Source organism: Daktulosphaira vitifoliae, unplaced genomic scaffold, assembly GCF_025091365.1.
Source record: "Daktulosphaira vitifoliae isolate Bord-2020 unplaced genomic scaffold, ASM2509136v1 Scaffold_5, whole genome shotgun sequence".
NCBI lineage: Eukaryota > Metazoa > Arthropoda > Insecta > Hemiptera > Phylloxeridae > Daktulosphaira > Daktulosphaira vitifoliae.
The window spans coordinates 29,325,716-29,341,355 of record NW_026099576.1 but is presented as its reverse complement, the minus strand read 5'-3'; the positions used below and the strand labels follow the sequence as shown (position 1 = coordinate 29,341,355).

At 27.8% G+C, this 15,640-nt stretch overlaps 1 protein-coding gene across 1 annotated transcript; it reads left to right on the top strand.

Annotated features, from left to right (window-relative positions):
* Positions 1-1,590: 1,590 nt before the first annotated feature.
* LOC126907769 (uncharacterized) lies at positions 1,591-5,741 on the top strand. The gene is made up of 2 exons (XM_050689355.1): positions 1,591-2,583; positions 4,749-5,741. Exons 1-2 carry the CDS (start codon positions 1,700-1,702, stop codon positions 5,629-5,631), a joined length of 1,767 nt encoding a protein of 588 aa, XP_050545312.1. The 5' UTR covers positions 1,591-1,699; the 3' UTR covers positions 5,632-5,741.
* The last annotated feature ends 9,899 nt before the right edge of the window (positions 5,742-15,640 follow it).

Below are 15,640 nucleotides of genomic sequence, written 5' to 3'. Positions count from 1 at the left end.
TTCCCTCTTCGTAAAGCTACTGCTAAAGCTTGTACAAACAAATTAACTCAATATTATTTTCCTCAATATGGCATTCCTTTAAGCTTGGTCTCCGACCACGGTAGACAGTTTATTAGTAAACATTGGTAACAAACTCTAAAAAAGTATAAAATTCAAGTCGGGCATACTAGTGTCTACCATCCACAATCAAACCCTGCTGAACGTGTCTTGCGTGAGCTTGGGCGTCTTTTTAGAACCTATTGCAATGAGCGACATAACACCTGGCCTCAGTATGTTCACTACATAGAATGGGTATTGAATAATGTTCGTCATGAATCAACCTTTCATTCCCCCTCAGAACTTTTCTTCAATAATGACATTCCTAATCCTGTTTCTCCACATATTGAATATCCTCCTAATGATGTCCCTGAACAATACCGCAAAAAATTAATCTTAGCTAATGAAGTCCAATTAACTAAAGCTCAATCCCGTAAACTTAAAAATGATCAAAAATTAAACCCCATCCTTTCAAATTTAATGACCTTGTTCTTGTTCGTACACATAAATTAAGTAATGCTCTTGACAAAAAGATTTCCAAATTTTTTCTTTTATATGAAGGTCCTTATAAAATTTCCTCTATTAAGTCCTACAATGCTTATTCTCTTATTGATCCATTTGAAAATGTCCCTAAAGGAACCCATAACATAGTTCATCAAAAAAAGTATATTCCTTCTCTTTCTAAAATTCCATATGAGTCTTCATAATGTTATAATGTATATGATTTTGATTTTTCTTTTGTTAGAACATATTGTTTAATGTGTTGATGCACATTTTTGTTTCATCTTATTGAATATTAATGCCCCCCCCCGTCTTGAGACTCATTTCCCCGTGTGTGGTTATGGTGGCATGGTAACGTCCCAGGGGTTGTAGTACGCTGCTTTGCCGAAACAACGTCTGGGCAGTGACCTGTCAACTACCCATAACCCATGCGTTTCGCGGATTTGAGACCCTCAAAACACCATTACCCCATTGTTTTTTTTTTTATAAACTGTTTTATTAATTTTCTTTATTTGAAATTATGATATATTATAACATGCTTGTTTTTCTTCACGTCTTAACAAAAGATTCTTATAAACTCTTTTTCCCTAAAGTATTATACAAATTCTTTCACCATTCCTTTAAAATAGATCACCCTATTTTCAACTATTTGAGGGGTTCTGTAATGTTGCAGAATTTATATCAGTTTTTTTTTTTTTGCTTTCTATGCTCTGGCCCGCCAGATTTTAATTTTCTAAAAATTGGCCCTCTAGTAACTTTGAGTTGCCCATCCATATACTCTTTAGTATAGAGTAAGCGTTCATTATATCATAATATCTAATAATACTACAAATAAAATTTATATATGTATAAGTTATAAAACTGTACGGTATTGCTTTTAATAATAGATTTAAAAAATAGTATCATTAACCAATTTATGTTGTTTAATTTATCGATACAAAATACTTTTAACAAAATAAATTTAAAATGTCTAAAAAAAAATAACCTAATATATTGAATAAACCTGAATTATTGATTAAGCGTTTCTTTTTAAAATGAAATATATTTAATACATATAAAAAAATACAACTATTCGTACAAAAACGATTATTAATTTTTAAGATTTAAAACTATATAAAAATATTAGCATCATATAAAAATTTAATAGATAAATTTATTAGAAATGCAGCATGGAATTATTGTTTTTATTTATTTTACTCACTTAGTGCATGTGTTGACATTAGATCCAAAAAATACGAAAAGTAATCATTTAGAATATGTCATTGCAGTAATAGATTATATTCGTGTACAAGAAGGATGGAATTCAATTAAACATTTACAGCTGAATCATAATGAGAACAGAAACATTACAATAGGAAATGTATTTTCACAAAATGTTGACAGAAGTAATATTTTAAATATGTTTAGTATTGTTGTTCATTTACTTAACTACAAATATACTGAGATATTAAGAAGTTATGTAGAACTCGTTACTTTAAGTATAAAAGAGTGTAAAATTTATTCAATAGCTTATTTATTAAGTGAATATATTGATTGTACTCAACGTATTGAACAAAAAGTGAAAAATTCATTCATAATGTTTGAAAATTTGTACCAAGTAATGACGTTTATGAGTTATTTTGATACAAAATGGTTATTCATAAATATTTCAGGAATCCCATTCGTAATGGTAGAAGAAATTTATTTTGCATATCATTATACAAACACTATGAAAATTTCTGATAAATCATTCTTTATTGACCAGAGTGGAAGTTTTATACTTGATAATGCGACATCAGTACTTTCAAATATTAAAAATTTTATTGATCAACTATATTTAATGTTGGAAAATAATGAAAGCAAAAATTATATTTTGTCTGAATTCCCCGAATCAATAAACTATCAATTTTGTTTTGAAGAGCAATATTTACATTACAAATCAGTAAATTCTAATACAAGGGCTATAGATGTGGTGTTAATGATGCTAGATTCATTATACAATAACACCATTAAAAATGACTTCGAATGCCTTGGCTTTAAAGAAATAATTAATCCGTTATTATACAAGTAAATTAAAAAATTATTAATTTTTTACTATTTTATTTGATTGGAAATAATTCATATATTACATATCACATTTTTTATTTTTTTAAGAAAGCATTTGAATAAATTTATTCTAATAAATTTTTATTTGAATCAGTTTTTATTATTGTAATTATACTAATAATATAGTAATTTATGTTTAATAAGTAAGAAAAAATCACAAATCTGCCAACTAATTTTGCTCAATAAATGATTAGCAAAATGATAATACACAATTTTAAATAATTGACTATTATTTTAAATTGAGAGTTACAAATTGTACCAGTAGTATTATCTTAATATTTTACAAACAATATATGTTACACGATGATTTTATATCATGTGTATTCAAGACCTGGTTAGAAGTATCAAGATCTATAAGTAGTTACTAAATCAGTGCCTTTATTCAATGGAATATTTAGAAATTATACTATAGGAAGGGTATCTATAATTCTACATTCTAAAACATAGGAGCTTCACTCATCTACATTCTCCAACTATTATATTTTATATAATTATAATTAACGATGCAAGTCTGTACATAGTGTTAAATTAAAAAAAAGTTATTGGATTATTCTAAAATAAATATCCACACTTTTTTTTTTTTTTTAGCTTTTATTAAGAAAATATTATAGCTCGACAATTACATAAGAATTAGATAATATAGTATTAATTACAAGAATAATGGGTGTTAGTTAGTATAATAAAAGTAAAGTATATGCAATAAATTATAATATATAATAAAGTAGTTAAATAGTACAACCAGCGCTCATTATAAAATAAATGATCGCAGTATTCACGGGAATAGAATGGGAATTTAGTACAACAGAGGGAACAAAATTAGAAATTCCATTGAATTCTAAAAATTTTATAAGCAGGCATCTATTAGGCATCAAGGAGGAGCAATTCAATAAATAGTGAGAAAAATCACCGAGAATTTCATCCTCATGTAAATGACAAAAGGGAACAGAATTCAGGTTTAATTTGTAAACGAATGCTTGTAAAAGGTTATGACCCAGTATGAGTCGTGAAAAGCTTGAAATGACACTGCGAGTATGATCTAGTTGATGGAAACACGGAATTTTGGAAGGGCTAGGTACGATGGACTGATGCCATCGGGCAAAGCTGTTGGGAAGAGAAGACCACTTAGTGAGCTAAGCTTAAATGAGAGTAGATCTAAAATAATGCAGAGTATCAGAATAAGGGTGGAGAAAGGAAGGATAACATAGGAATGATGATGCGTATTTAGCCAGAGAATAATCGAACTTATTACCGTGGATCACGACATGGCTAGGGACCCAATGGACATGAATTTTTACCAGAGGTTAAAATTTTGTGGAGGAGTGCTCTAATTGAAAAAATTATAGGGGAAGTTTGATAATCAAAAGGGTTAGAATTAATAGCAAGAAAACAAGCCTGTGAATCTGAGCAGATGAGAAAAGAGGTATTAACAGAAACAGAAATGTAGAACATCCACTCTTACTTTCTTAATTATTTACTGATTACAAGTTTGATGACAATAAATATAATACATAAATAAATTAACTCATTTTAGTAATAAATAGTATATTTAGCATAATATTGATATTCATTAATTTAGTATTACAATTTTTGCCTAAAAATATACTAGTTGTCAATAAATGTTGTTGTATATTTCGTTTTGATTATTTTTAATTAATTGAAGTTGAGGAGATATTAATGGTTTTAAGTAAAAAACTATATCAAGCTAAATAATGGTGACTTTTACATAATAATAAACATTTTTGTTTAATTTTGGGGGAATTTTTCACATATATGACAAATCGAAGGTACAAATTTTTTTTTAAATCTATAATGTGTAACATTAACTTTACTTTATTATATTTTAACATATGTTATACTAAATCTAAACTAAAGGGCACAATATTTCCAAATCCTTTTTGATTAAAATATAAGTTAATACCATTTCATACAAAAATTGCTATATTGTACCTTTTCTGTAAATTAATAAGATAGATTTAAAAATAATAACCTTAAATGACAGGAAAGGAAGTTAAACTAAATTTTCCAAAGTAATTAAAGATTTAAAAATTCATAAGTATTAATTTTAAATGTCGATTTTTACGTTTTATATATAACTATTAATTAAAAAATTTATTTTTTTTATGCAGGTGTTATTCATTATACGTACCTCTTACTTCATTATATTGTATTTCAAATGAATTGGGAATATTAAATATGAATATTTTACTAAATGAGGGTAACTGGATGACTTTGAAATATCTATATATTAAACATAATGATCAATTATTAAGTGCAAACCGTGTGCTTAGAGATCAAGCAAATAGTATCAATTTTCATCTTAAAAAACAGTATTTCACTCAACTATTTAGGTGTAGATTTTATGACCTATTAAAAACATTTAATTCACATTTATGTGGAACTTTGGATTTGTGTAAAAAAGAAAGAACTAACATTAAAAAATGGAAAAACTCAAATAGATACATTGAATGTTTAAAACATTTTTACATGATTACTCGAAGTATTCAGAACTTTTTAAAACATTTAAAGATGGCAATGGACAAATTAAAAAAAGCAAATATTTGGCATGATAACGGATCACATTATTGTTTATCACCAATAAAAAATATAGTAGAAAACATACTTTACTGGATACAAGAAATAAACTTATTACGATATGAGTTTTCTCATTCTGAGAGTTTAAATTTGAATGAAATAGCAGATGATTATCTAAAAAGAGCTCAATATGTGAAAATATCCTTTTTGGAAGTTTTTCATAATGTAGCTAGAGTTCATAAAAATCATTGCTTTTATATTGAAAAACCCACTCATTTAAAAAATTATCTCTTAGAGACTAGCAATACAAATGTAGATTCTACAAATTATTCTATTCCAACTATTATTTCTAATACCAATTATCAACAGGCTTGTGTGGAATTTGATAGGTTTTGTGAATATTTCATTAGAGTGGAATATAATAATCTTGGATTTGATAATCCTAAGTTGATTTCTAAGTCGAAAATAATTAATTGAACTTATTTTATCTATCATATATTTTAAAATGTTTGAGTGCTATGGAGTTAATATTGTTATAAGTTAATACTATTGATAGAATTTAAGAAATTGTCAAATTAATTTAGTTTCTGCCAAATTTTTTTTTTAAATAAATGTTTAGTAGTAAACAAATATATGTAGTACTGACTTAAAAATTAAGTTAATATTATTTATTTATTGATTAATTTTACTTTGCATAAATCATTAACTTTTCCTAATCATCGTTGGTTTTACAAACTTCCCCTGTCCCATTTCTATACAAAATCCTTTTCTCGACTTGATCATAAGTCGAGAATAATCTATTTAACTTTTTTTATCTACTATAGTATTTAAAATTTTTGAGTGCTATGAAGTTAGTATTGTCTTAAAATATTAAATACTGTTTTGTAAAATATAGGAAATAGTCAGAATTAATTTAGTTTACGTATCTGTTACTGATTTTTTTAAATAAACTTAGTATCGCCTTAAGAATAAAATAATTTTATTTATTTATTAATTAATTTTATTGGTAAGTACTTCAATATTTAATGATGTATTTAAGGAAGAACAATAGAAAAAAACTACAAATGTGTTCCTTAAAATTATTTTTTATGTTTGGAATATAATTGTTCAATAAATAATATATTTTAATCAAATAAGTAACACTTTAATTAACATCTATTTTTTATTTTATCTTATTAGTGCAGCCTCTACTATAGTATTGTAACAGCCTACAATTTTATAAATGAGACTACTATTTTTGGGTAATAAAATAAACAAACAATAAATCAAACAATAAGAATTATTTAACAGTTTCAATTATAGTCTAATTTTAATAGATTTAGAATAAATTTAAAAATATTTATGGAAAATGTCTACGTTTCTTTGAGTTTTATTGAGTTTTAACTTTTANCAATTATAGTCTAATTTTAATAGATTTAGAATAAATTTAAAAATATTTATGGAAAATGTCTACGTTTCTTTGAGTTTTATTGAGTTTTAACTTTTAAAAATCATGAAAAGAAATAACAAGGTAATAAAATACACTCTTAGATAAAAAATAATACATTTAATAATTTTAATATTTAGTGTTTTTTTATGGTATGAAAATATTTGAGTAATAAAGCAAAAATATTTTTCACAACTTGAATTTGTTTTGTAATGCAACACAAACTATTTTATTCGACTGAAAAATACTAATAAAAATAAAATTAACTACTCAAGTTATTTGATATCTTGTGTGTTTTCACGAAATGGATTAAAAATGAGTAGTCATTTAAAGATCATGAATTTTATACTCTATTTGTATCAATATCAGAAAAGATTTTACCTTACGACCTTAAGATTTGCGAGACCAGAGCAAAAATGACATTTTTTTTTTTGTCATCAATAGCCGAAGTACCAGTACCTAGGACTAAATAATTTTATACCAACAAAATATAGATAACAACACTTCATTTAAATTCATTATTACAACTAAAAATACAACAAAATTGTTTTTATACAAATTTTATAAACTTATAAAGAAAAAATTAAACAACTATTTATTGTGAATTTTAAAATAAAATTATTTACGACTCCTTTGTAATAATATTCATGAGTATCTACAGTCGCTTTTTAATATCAGTCAAATATTTGCTTTAATTTAAAAAAATTAAAGGAATAAAAAACAATGTATTAATTATACTGACCTTCGTTAAAACAATTTAAATTACATAAAATCAATTTTTCTGGCTTTTATTTCGCAAATTTTTCAATAATATCGTCATAATCTAAATTTTCACACAGATCACGTTCAATTGAAATAATTGCTAGATCAGAAAGACGATTTTGTGTCATAGATGTCATTAAATAATTTTATGATTTTTAACTTGGAGAAACTTCTCTCTGCACTTAATGTGGTTATCGGAAGGGTCAATAATATTCTCGATGCAATAGAAATATTTGGAAATGAGCCACATGTTGTTTCTATTAAATTAAGACATTCTATAGAAGTCATTTTTTTGTTCAAAATTGTACAAACAATTTTTAATTCGTCAAATAGTTCAATACCACTTATATCATAATTTTCACCATCTTTTAATAAAATTTCTAAATCCATACAATGTTTTCATAACGTTTCATTGTCAAATGTTTTTAAATTTTCAGTATAATATTAAAATCCAAAATATTCTGAATGATGAGATAGTTGTTCAAAACGTTCATTAATTGATACAATTGCTTGAAATATTATGGCTAAAAAATAATCTTCGTAAAATTTTTGCTCAGCCAAATTTAGACGTGCATCTTTGCTTTTATAATTGAATCACCTAATTTTTTTTTTAATTCTAGAATGTTTAAAAAGTGCTTGAATATCATGGCTTTCAAATAAATTTTGCGCAATTTTTTTTTGACGACTTAAACCTTACATTTCTAAAATTATAAAAAAAATCTTTAAGACCACTTAACAACTATACAGCATTACATTTTCCATATTTTTGCTCTAAAGACACTTACTAACTTTATTTATAGCAGATAACAGTTCGTATCAAAAAACATCACTTAAAATAAAGCCATAACAAAATTCATAGTTTAGTAATGACGAGCTTTCACTTTTTATTTTAAAATCCTTTGTTGATTCACTAATTTCTATTAAAGCATCATGTACTTGGCATAATTGAAAACGGATAGGCTTAACCGATTTTGATGGGTAATTACAAAAGCAACATTAGCCTTAATAAATAAATAGCATATTTTTGAATACGGTAGCCATTTTCGAATAGAAAATAGGTTGTCGAGACAAATTTTTTTTTCCATTTTATAGTACATAAAATAAGCTTTAATTTGATATATGTTTAAAGGACGCAGTATTTTCGAAACATTTTCAAAAATTAAGTTGAAAAAGTTAGTTTTTGTAAAAGAGTTGCTATTTTAAATTCCCCCCAATGAGCAGGTTAAGCGTTAGATTTTCAAAAAAATGATATCAAATAAAAGGAATATATCTAAGGTTTTAGTATAAAAAAAAAGTATGTTGATTTGTTTGTTTTTGAAAAAGTTATGGAAGTTTTAAGAAAAAAAAGTGAAAAAAATTTACCAATTTTAAATTTGTAATTTTTGTGGATATTTCCCCCCATTTGCAGGGAACGAGGGAAAATGTTAAAATTTTTAAGGGTAATGTCTTCAACTAGATACAATTTGTGATCTTTTGACGTATTGTTAAAAGAAATCGGTCCAGTGAGAGCTGAGAAAAAGTGGCAACAGACATAAAAAAAAAACACATCATGGTAAAATTAATACCTTCTCAGCTTCGCATCGAAGCTAATAGTACAATTGATCTTACATCAACAAAATTACAATAAAATTACAGTAAAAATCGTAAATAAAAAAACCAGCTGAATGAATAAAAGAAATAACTAATGAAATTACATCGAGAGAAGTTGAGTTAAGAATAGTGTAACAATTAATAAAAGAGATATTAAAATGAGATAAAATATTAAATAAAATATAATGATTACTTTCAAATGCACAGCAGTCAAAAATTATACGAGGAAAGTCGCAGAGAACTTCATCGTCATGTTTGGAGCAGAAAGGAGAATTGTTAAGGGACATTTTGTACGCATGAAAAGGAAGGCGATTATGACCAAGTCTTAGTCGAGAAAAGGATAATATATGGAACCGGGAGAGAGGAAGTTTATGGAACCAAGGATGATTTGGAATAGTTGGTGAAATTGATTTGTGCCAAGCTGCGATGAGAGAGAAAGGAGAAGACCAATATTTTTGCCATGCTAAAAATATCGTCTTGTTAAGGGGTGAAACGAAGTCGGATGAAGGAATATTGAGGGTTGGACGACGGGTAATGAATTTGGTAAGTTTGGCTAAATGGTCAGCCTCCTCATTACCAAAAATACCCACAAGACTAGGACACCATAAAAATTCGATTTTTGATTAGCTAAGAAAAGATTATAAATTAACGCTTTTATTTTAATAATAAGGAAAGATCTGGATTTTTTGAATGAATTAGAAGAGAGAGAAGAAAGGACTTATAAAGAGTCAGCAATTATTAAAACATTAGAAATATTGAAGGATTGAATAAGCTCAAGGGCCGAAGAAATGACATAACACTCAGTGGTAAAAGAACAAGATTGTAAAGGGAGAATATCTGAGAATTTAATATTAAGACTAGGAATAAAGAAAGAGAAACCAGTGGAATTAGAGCTTACTGAACCATCAGTAAATATAAGACAATAATTGGAGAAATTAGAGAATAAGAACTCATTGAATAGATTATGAACAAAATTAATAGGGAGATATTGTAATTGCAGTTTTGGGTATGAAAGAAAGTGATGGTTAAAGTTGATACGGTTCCGCGGCGTTCTCTATACACGGAGCCCCGCGACCCGTGACACCTTTATCAGCCGTCGCCCTACTACGTGCATATGGTAGTTTGACTGACTAACACCGCGTGCGATACGCCACGATACAAAGTCCAGCAAGTACCACACGTCCCCCGACTACCCGATGCAAATATACGTTAAGTCATCTCCGTGACACCGTTCTGATCGTATCGCTCGCCGTCAGCTCCACAGCGCCGAACACGCCGTTACGACATTGTGCCTTTCGCATATATATATATATATTTTTTTCTGTCAATATTACTTACTGTGTTTTCTGATATTACGCCTCCCAGGGCAATATATAGTTTTGTTCAAAACACCAATAAATAATACAACGTTTATTTTGAACCAAAAAGTGTTGTGTTTTTTCCCTAGTATTATAACTTCACGCGTGTGCGGTAAAATACCAATCTCAACAAAGTTATAGTGGGGTAGAGAGGGTGGATGTTCAGTAAAAACCAAATGATTCAATGAACACAGTCAATTTATTACAACGAGCAGAAAAAATACTAAGTAGTATAAACTCATATTAAATTATATATACATATATACATATATTATATATGTACAAATGTAATAACAAATTAAATAAAGTAACTTTTAGAGTTTGGGCAAAGAATGTACAAATTGAAATAATGTTAACAAACGTTAAACGAGGGACATGAAGTACAATTATTCAAGAAAGGTAATTTAAACAAAATAAATGAAAGAATTATTAACTAATTATGAGTCAATAACAACATCTGGACAATAACTTAGAGTTCAATAAAAAAAAAGAACAGAATTGATCTTAATCTTACAATGACCAGTGGTCGATTAAATTAAAGTGTAATAATAACTGAACAAGCATATAATTTAATTGAACAATAAACAGTGAATTAGGATACAATATTGAATTAGCAGCTCAACGCTTTAAGTAGTTTGAAATCAACCGGACTTATGGACTAGATTTGCTGTATACAGCAACATGAATGATTGTACAATCATGTGCGACAACAATGAGCAAGTATCAAGTTCAAAAGCCAAAACACTATTATAAGTAAATATTAAATTACTGAAAAGTTTAACTGCACTATTAGATTGGATAAAATTGTAGTACACGGTTGGTGTTGTATTCAAACTGCCGGTTCAAATAGGCCAACAAGAGTGCTTAATGAATTAATAATAGACAAAACAACATTAGTCTTACAACACAAAAAAAATATAAGTTTTAAGGTTACGGGAAAAGTAATAGTTGAACAACGAGAGCGAGAAAAACAATTTTAAACAAAACTAAAGTTATTATGGCGACGGATATCGAGAGAGTAAAAACAAAACCATAACGGCCAAGCGTCCGATGAGTGGAGTGTTATCACCAGCTGATACACTATCAGTATGACTTACTTGAGCGTTCACCCGAACACTATCTAAGCCAGCTGCAGTGGACTTTCTAGAGGAAATAGCTAAGGAGAGTTCATAACGATTGAAAGGGGATGAAAGGAAGTTGGTATTATTATGCGGCACATGAGTTGCGAAATATGAATTAGATTCATCAAGATTAGGAACGTATGGTGGTGCCACTTTATGGCAAAAGTTATCAAACCAGTCATTAATAATTTTAAAGTATAATAAGTAGTCCAGTCAGCTAAGTTTAAATTAAACAAGAAACTATTAGGATTGTCAAGAAGCGAGTTATTGTCAATATGACCTGAGGAATGAGTTCATTTTCCGGAAAGACAAATTATAATAGGATAGTGATCACTACCATGAGGATCACACAAAACAGACCAGGAAGAGGATAATAAAATATTTGAAGAGCAGATAGATAAGTCAACAGTGGTATCGGCAAAAGAGGGACGGTTAATTCTGGTAGGTACACCTGTATTAAGTATGCAGTAGTTATGTTGGGTTATAGTTGAATGGATAATATTTCCTCTAAAATTAGAATTTAATGACCCCCATGCTGGATGATGGCCATTAAGATCCCCTGCAATTAAAGAGTTATTAGAAAGCAATTTAAAAATTTCGGATAAAATAAAGGTAGAGAGATTAGCAGAAGGAGGGATATTAAATGGACCATAATTGGAGAGAATTATTATTAGGTACCAGTACATTGATACCCACTAAATCAATAGAGAAAGAGATAAGTATTTGCTTAAAGTTATCATCGAGTGTAATAGGTTGAAATTGTATAGAAGAATGGACCAAAATGAAGGGGAAATATTTGAAACAGCAGAGCAGAGTTGGCTAGCTAGAGAAGTAATCCACGATTTTTCAGCAGGTTGAGCAAATGAATTACTAGACATATAATCGAGGGAAGAACCATTAGGTGAGGACCAAACGTTATTGTTATTTAGAGCGGGAGGTAAAGTATGGACAGGAAGAGGGTTGTTTTTATTAAGATGTTCAAGGTTTTTATGTTAATTTTTTTTAGTAGATATGCTTATCAAACTCGGATAGGAGTCCAAAGGAACAGGAGCACTGGTACTATTAGTAATACAAACATTTTCTGAAATACAGTTTAAAAAAGTTTTAGACTTGTTAACAATATTATTTTTTTTAATAAAAGATGTGTCATTGTGTGAGATGTTTTCGGTAGCCATAACTATTTTAATTTCTTTTTGATGCGCCCATTCTAGACATGAGCGATCCGTTGCTTCATGTGGACCTTTACAATGAAGGCAAATAGGGGATGATTTGTCTTGTTTGGGACAGTTGTTGACAGAATGGTCATTGAGACCACAAAACGCACACCATGCCTTACTTCTGCAAAATTTTTTAGTGTGGCCGTATCGAAGTCAATTTTGACAAATAACAGGGAAGCGGATACTAGGTGTAACTAAAAATAATACATTATAAATTGAAATTTTTTCAGGTAATTTAAATGAAAGAAACTTGAGTTCGACTAAGTGATTATAATAAAAATAAGTGTATTGTACTAACACGAAACTAAGAATAACAATAAAAATACGGAAACTACGAGAACGTAATAAAAGCAAGACTTATCACAACGAAGGTATAAGCCAGACTGGACTTAAAATTGCCGTAAATTATTTAAAAATGACCAAATCAATCCATTTTAGTTTCGATGCGAAGCTGAGAAGGTATTGGTTTTACTATGATGTGTTTTTTTTTTTTTTTTTTTTTTTTTTTTTTTTTTTTTGTGTCTGTTACCACTTTTTCTCAGCTCTCACCGAACGGATTTCTTTCAACGATACGTCAAAAGATCACAAATCGTATCTAGTCGAAGACATTACCCTTCAAAATTGAAAAAATTTCCCTCGTTCCCCGTAAATGGGGGAAACCTCCAAAAAAATTACAAATTTAAAAATCGCTAATTTTCGAAATTTTTTCAATTTTTTTTACTAAAAACTGTCGTAACTTTTTCAAAAATGCACATATGAATATAACTTTTTTTTTATAGATGCTTGATGCCTTTACCTATCATTTGGTATATTTTTTTTGTAAATTTGACCTTTTTTCTGCCCACAGGGGGGGATTTAAAATGACAACTTTTTCACAAAAAATTAACTTTTTCAACTTAACTTTTGAAAATGTTCCGGAAGGTCTGACACTTTTATATATATCTTAAATTAAAGCTAATGTAATGTACTTTAATTTGAAAAAAAAAAATTTGACCTCTGGACTTGTCTTCATGGTGAAAACGGCTACCGAATGCTATTTTTGTGTGAAAATTTTCGATTTTATAATTTACATTTTTTACTTTAAAGTGCTATAACTTTTTAAAAAATGTATGGATCAATACAATTTTTTCATGAGAAGTAGTATTTATATACATCTTTCATTGGATATACTTTTTTTTTAAATCAGACTATTTCCCTATATATGGGGGGGGGCTTCAAATATAAAAAATGCATATAGAAAGTAGAACTTTTTCAACTTAACTTTTGAAAGTGTTCCGGAAGGTCTGACACTTTTATATATATTTTAAATTAAAGCTAATGTAATAAACTTTAATTTGAAAAAAAATTTGACCTCTGGACTTGTCTTCACGGCGAAAATGGCTATCGAATGCTATTTTCGTGTGTAAATTCTCGATTTTATTATTTATATTATATTTAACTCTATAATGCTATAACTTATTGAAAAGTTTATGGATCCACACAATTTTTTTATGAGAAATAATATTTTTAATAAACCCTTTTTCATTCGACATACTTTATCTTAATCGAGATATTAATAAGGAACCAGCAGATCAAGTAGATTTTGGAATAAAACACCAATTTTTTTAAAATTAAACACTATCTAAAGATTTGCATCAAAGCGTTTATTTTTGATAGTGATTTTCACCTATCATTTTATATATTTTGTAATCATTTGACCCTTTACAAGCCCATCAAAAACAATAATTTACATTTTTAAATCATCTTTTCGTGATATTTTCAGATGTGCAATTAAACTTTTTCTATTACTTCTAAGTTTTAATATCATTACTTATTATTAAAAAATAAGTATTAACTTATAATAATTAAGAACAAAAAAAAATTGTTTTAAATTAATACTGATTTTGAATTTAATATTTTAAAAATAAGGAAAATGAAATACTTAACTTATTTTTTTAATCGTTTAAAGTTGATTTTCGTGAATGTTTATAATAAAAAAAAAACCCCAGCACAAGGGGGTCGCGGCACAGTGGTGACGTGGCATAGTTGGATCAAGTATTATGATATCTGATAGTTATTAAAATCACTATCAAAAAAAACGCTTCGATGCAAATCTGTAGATAGTGTTTAATTTTAAAAAATTGGTAGATTATTCTAAAGCAACATGATCTTCTAGTTCATTATTAATATCCTGAATGAGATAAAGTATGTCGAATGAAAAAGGGATTATTATAAAATATTATTTCTCATAAAAAAATTGTATTGATCCATATATTTTTCAAAAATTTATAGTTTATAAAATTAAAAATAAAATAATAAAATCGAGAATTTTCACACAAAAATAGCATTCGGTAGCCATTTTTACCGTGAAGATAAAATAAAGACCGAAATTTTTTTTTTTAATAATAAACTGTATTACATTAGCTTTAATTTAAGATATATATGTATATAAGTGTCAGACTTTCCGGAACACTTTCAAAATTTAAGTTTAAAAAGTTCTACTTTCTACATTCATTATAGCTTCATTGCGAAGCTGAGAAGGTATTGGTTTTACTAATTCGTTAGAAACATTGAATTCATCCCATAATTTATTCGCTTCCAACACCGTAGTATGTTTTCGGCGTAAATGATCCCAAACATTGGATGTAGTATTAGCATATTTTATATTAAATTTACATAATTTACATATAACTTGATTAGGAAAGTTGGGATTCTTATCCACAAAATTCCATACGTTCGATCTATTTTTTTTTCTGTGCATTTTATAGAGAAAATAAATTTTACACAAAACTGCTTGGTACAACAACAATTTTAAAATGTTCAACGATTAATCGACTGATAAAAATGGTTTATATGATTCTTAAAGAGGGGCAGTATATATTGTTGCCACTACTTTTACAAAGGTAAAAATTTAAAACGCGCTGTCCTCTTTATCGATGTTATGCCTTTACAAGACAAAAGAGCAAGTAATGCTAGACTAAGAACAGCATAGAAGGTATCAAGTGTAAAATAAGACTTTAGTATTTACAAATA

Excerpts from the sequence above, each read along its gene's own strand:
- LOC126907769 (XM_050689355.1), top strand. The coding sequence starts at position 1,700 with ATGCAGCATGGAATTATTGTTTTTATTTATTTTACTCACTTAGTGCAT. Across the intron at positions 2,584-4,748 it reads ATTAATCCGTTATTATACAA|GTGTTATTCATTATACGTAC; the intron begins GTAAATTAAAAA and ends TTTTTTATGCAG.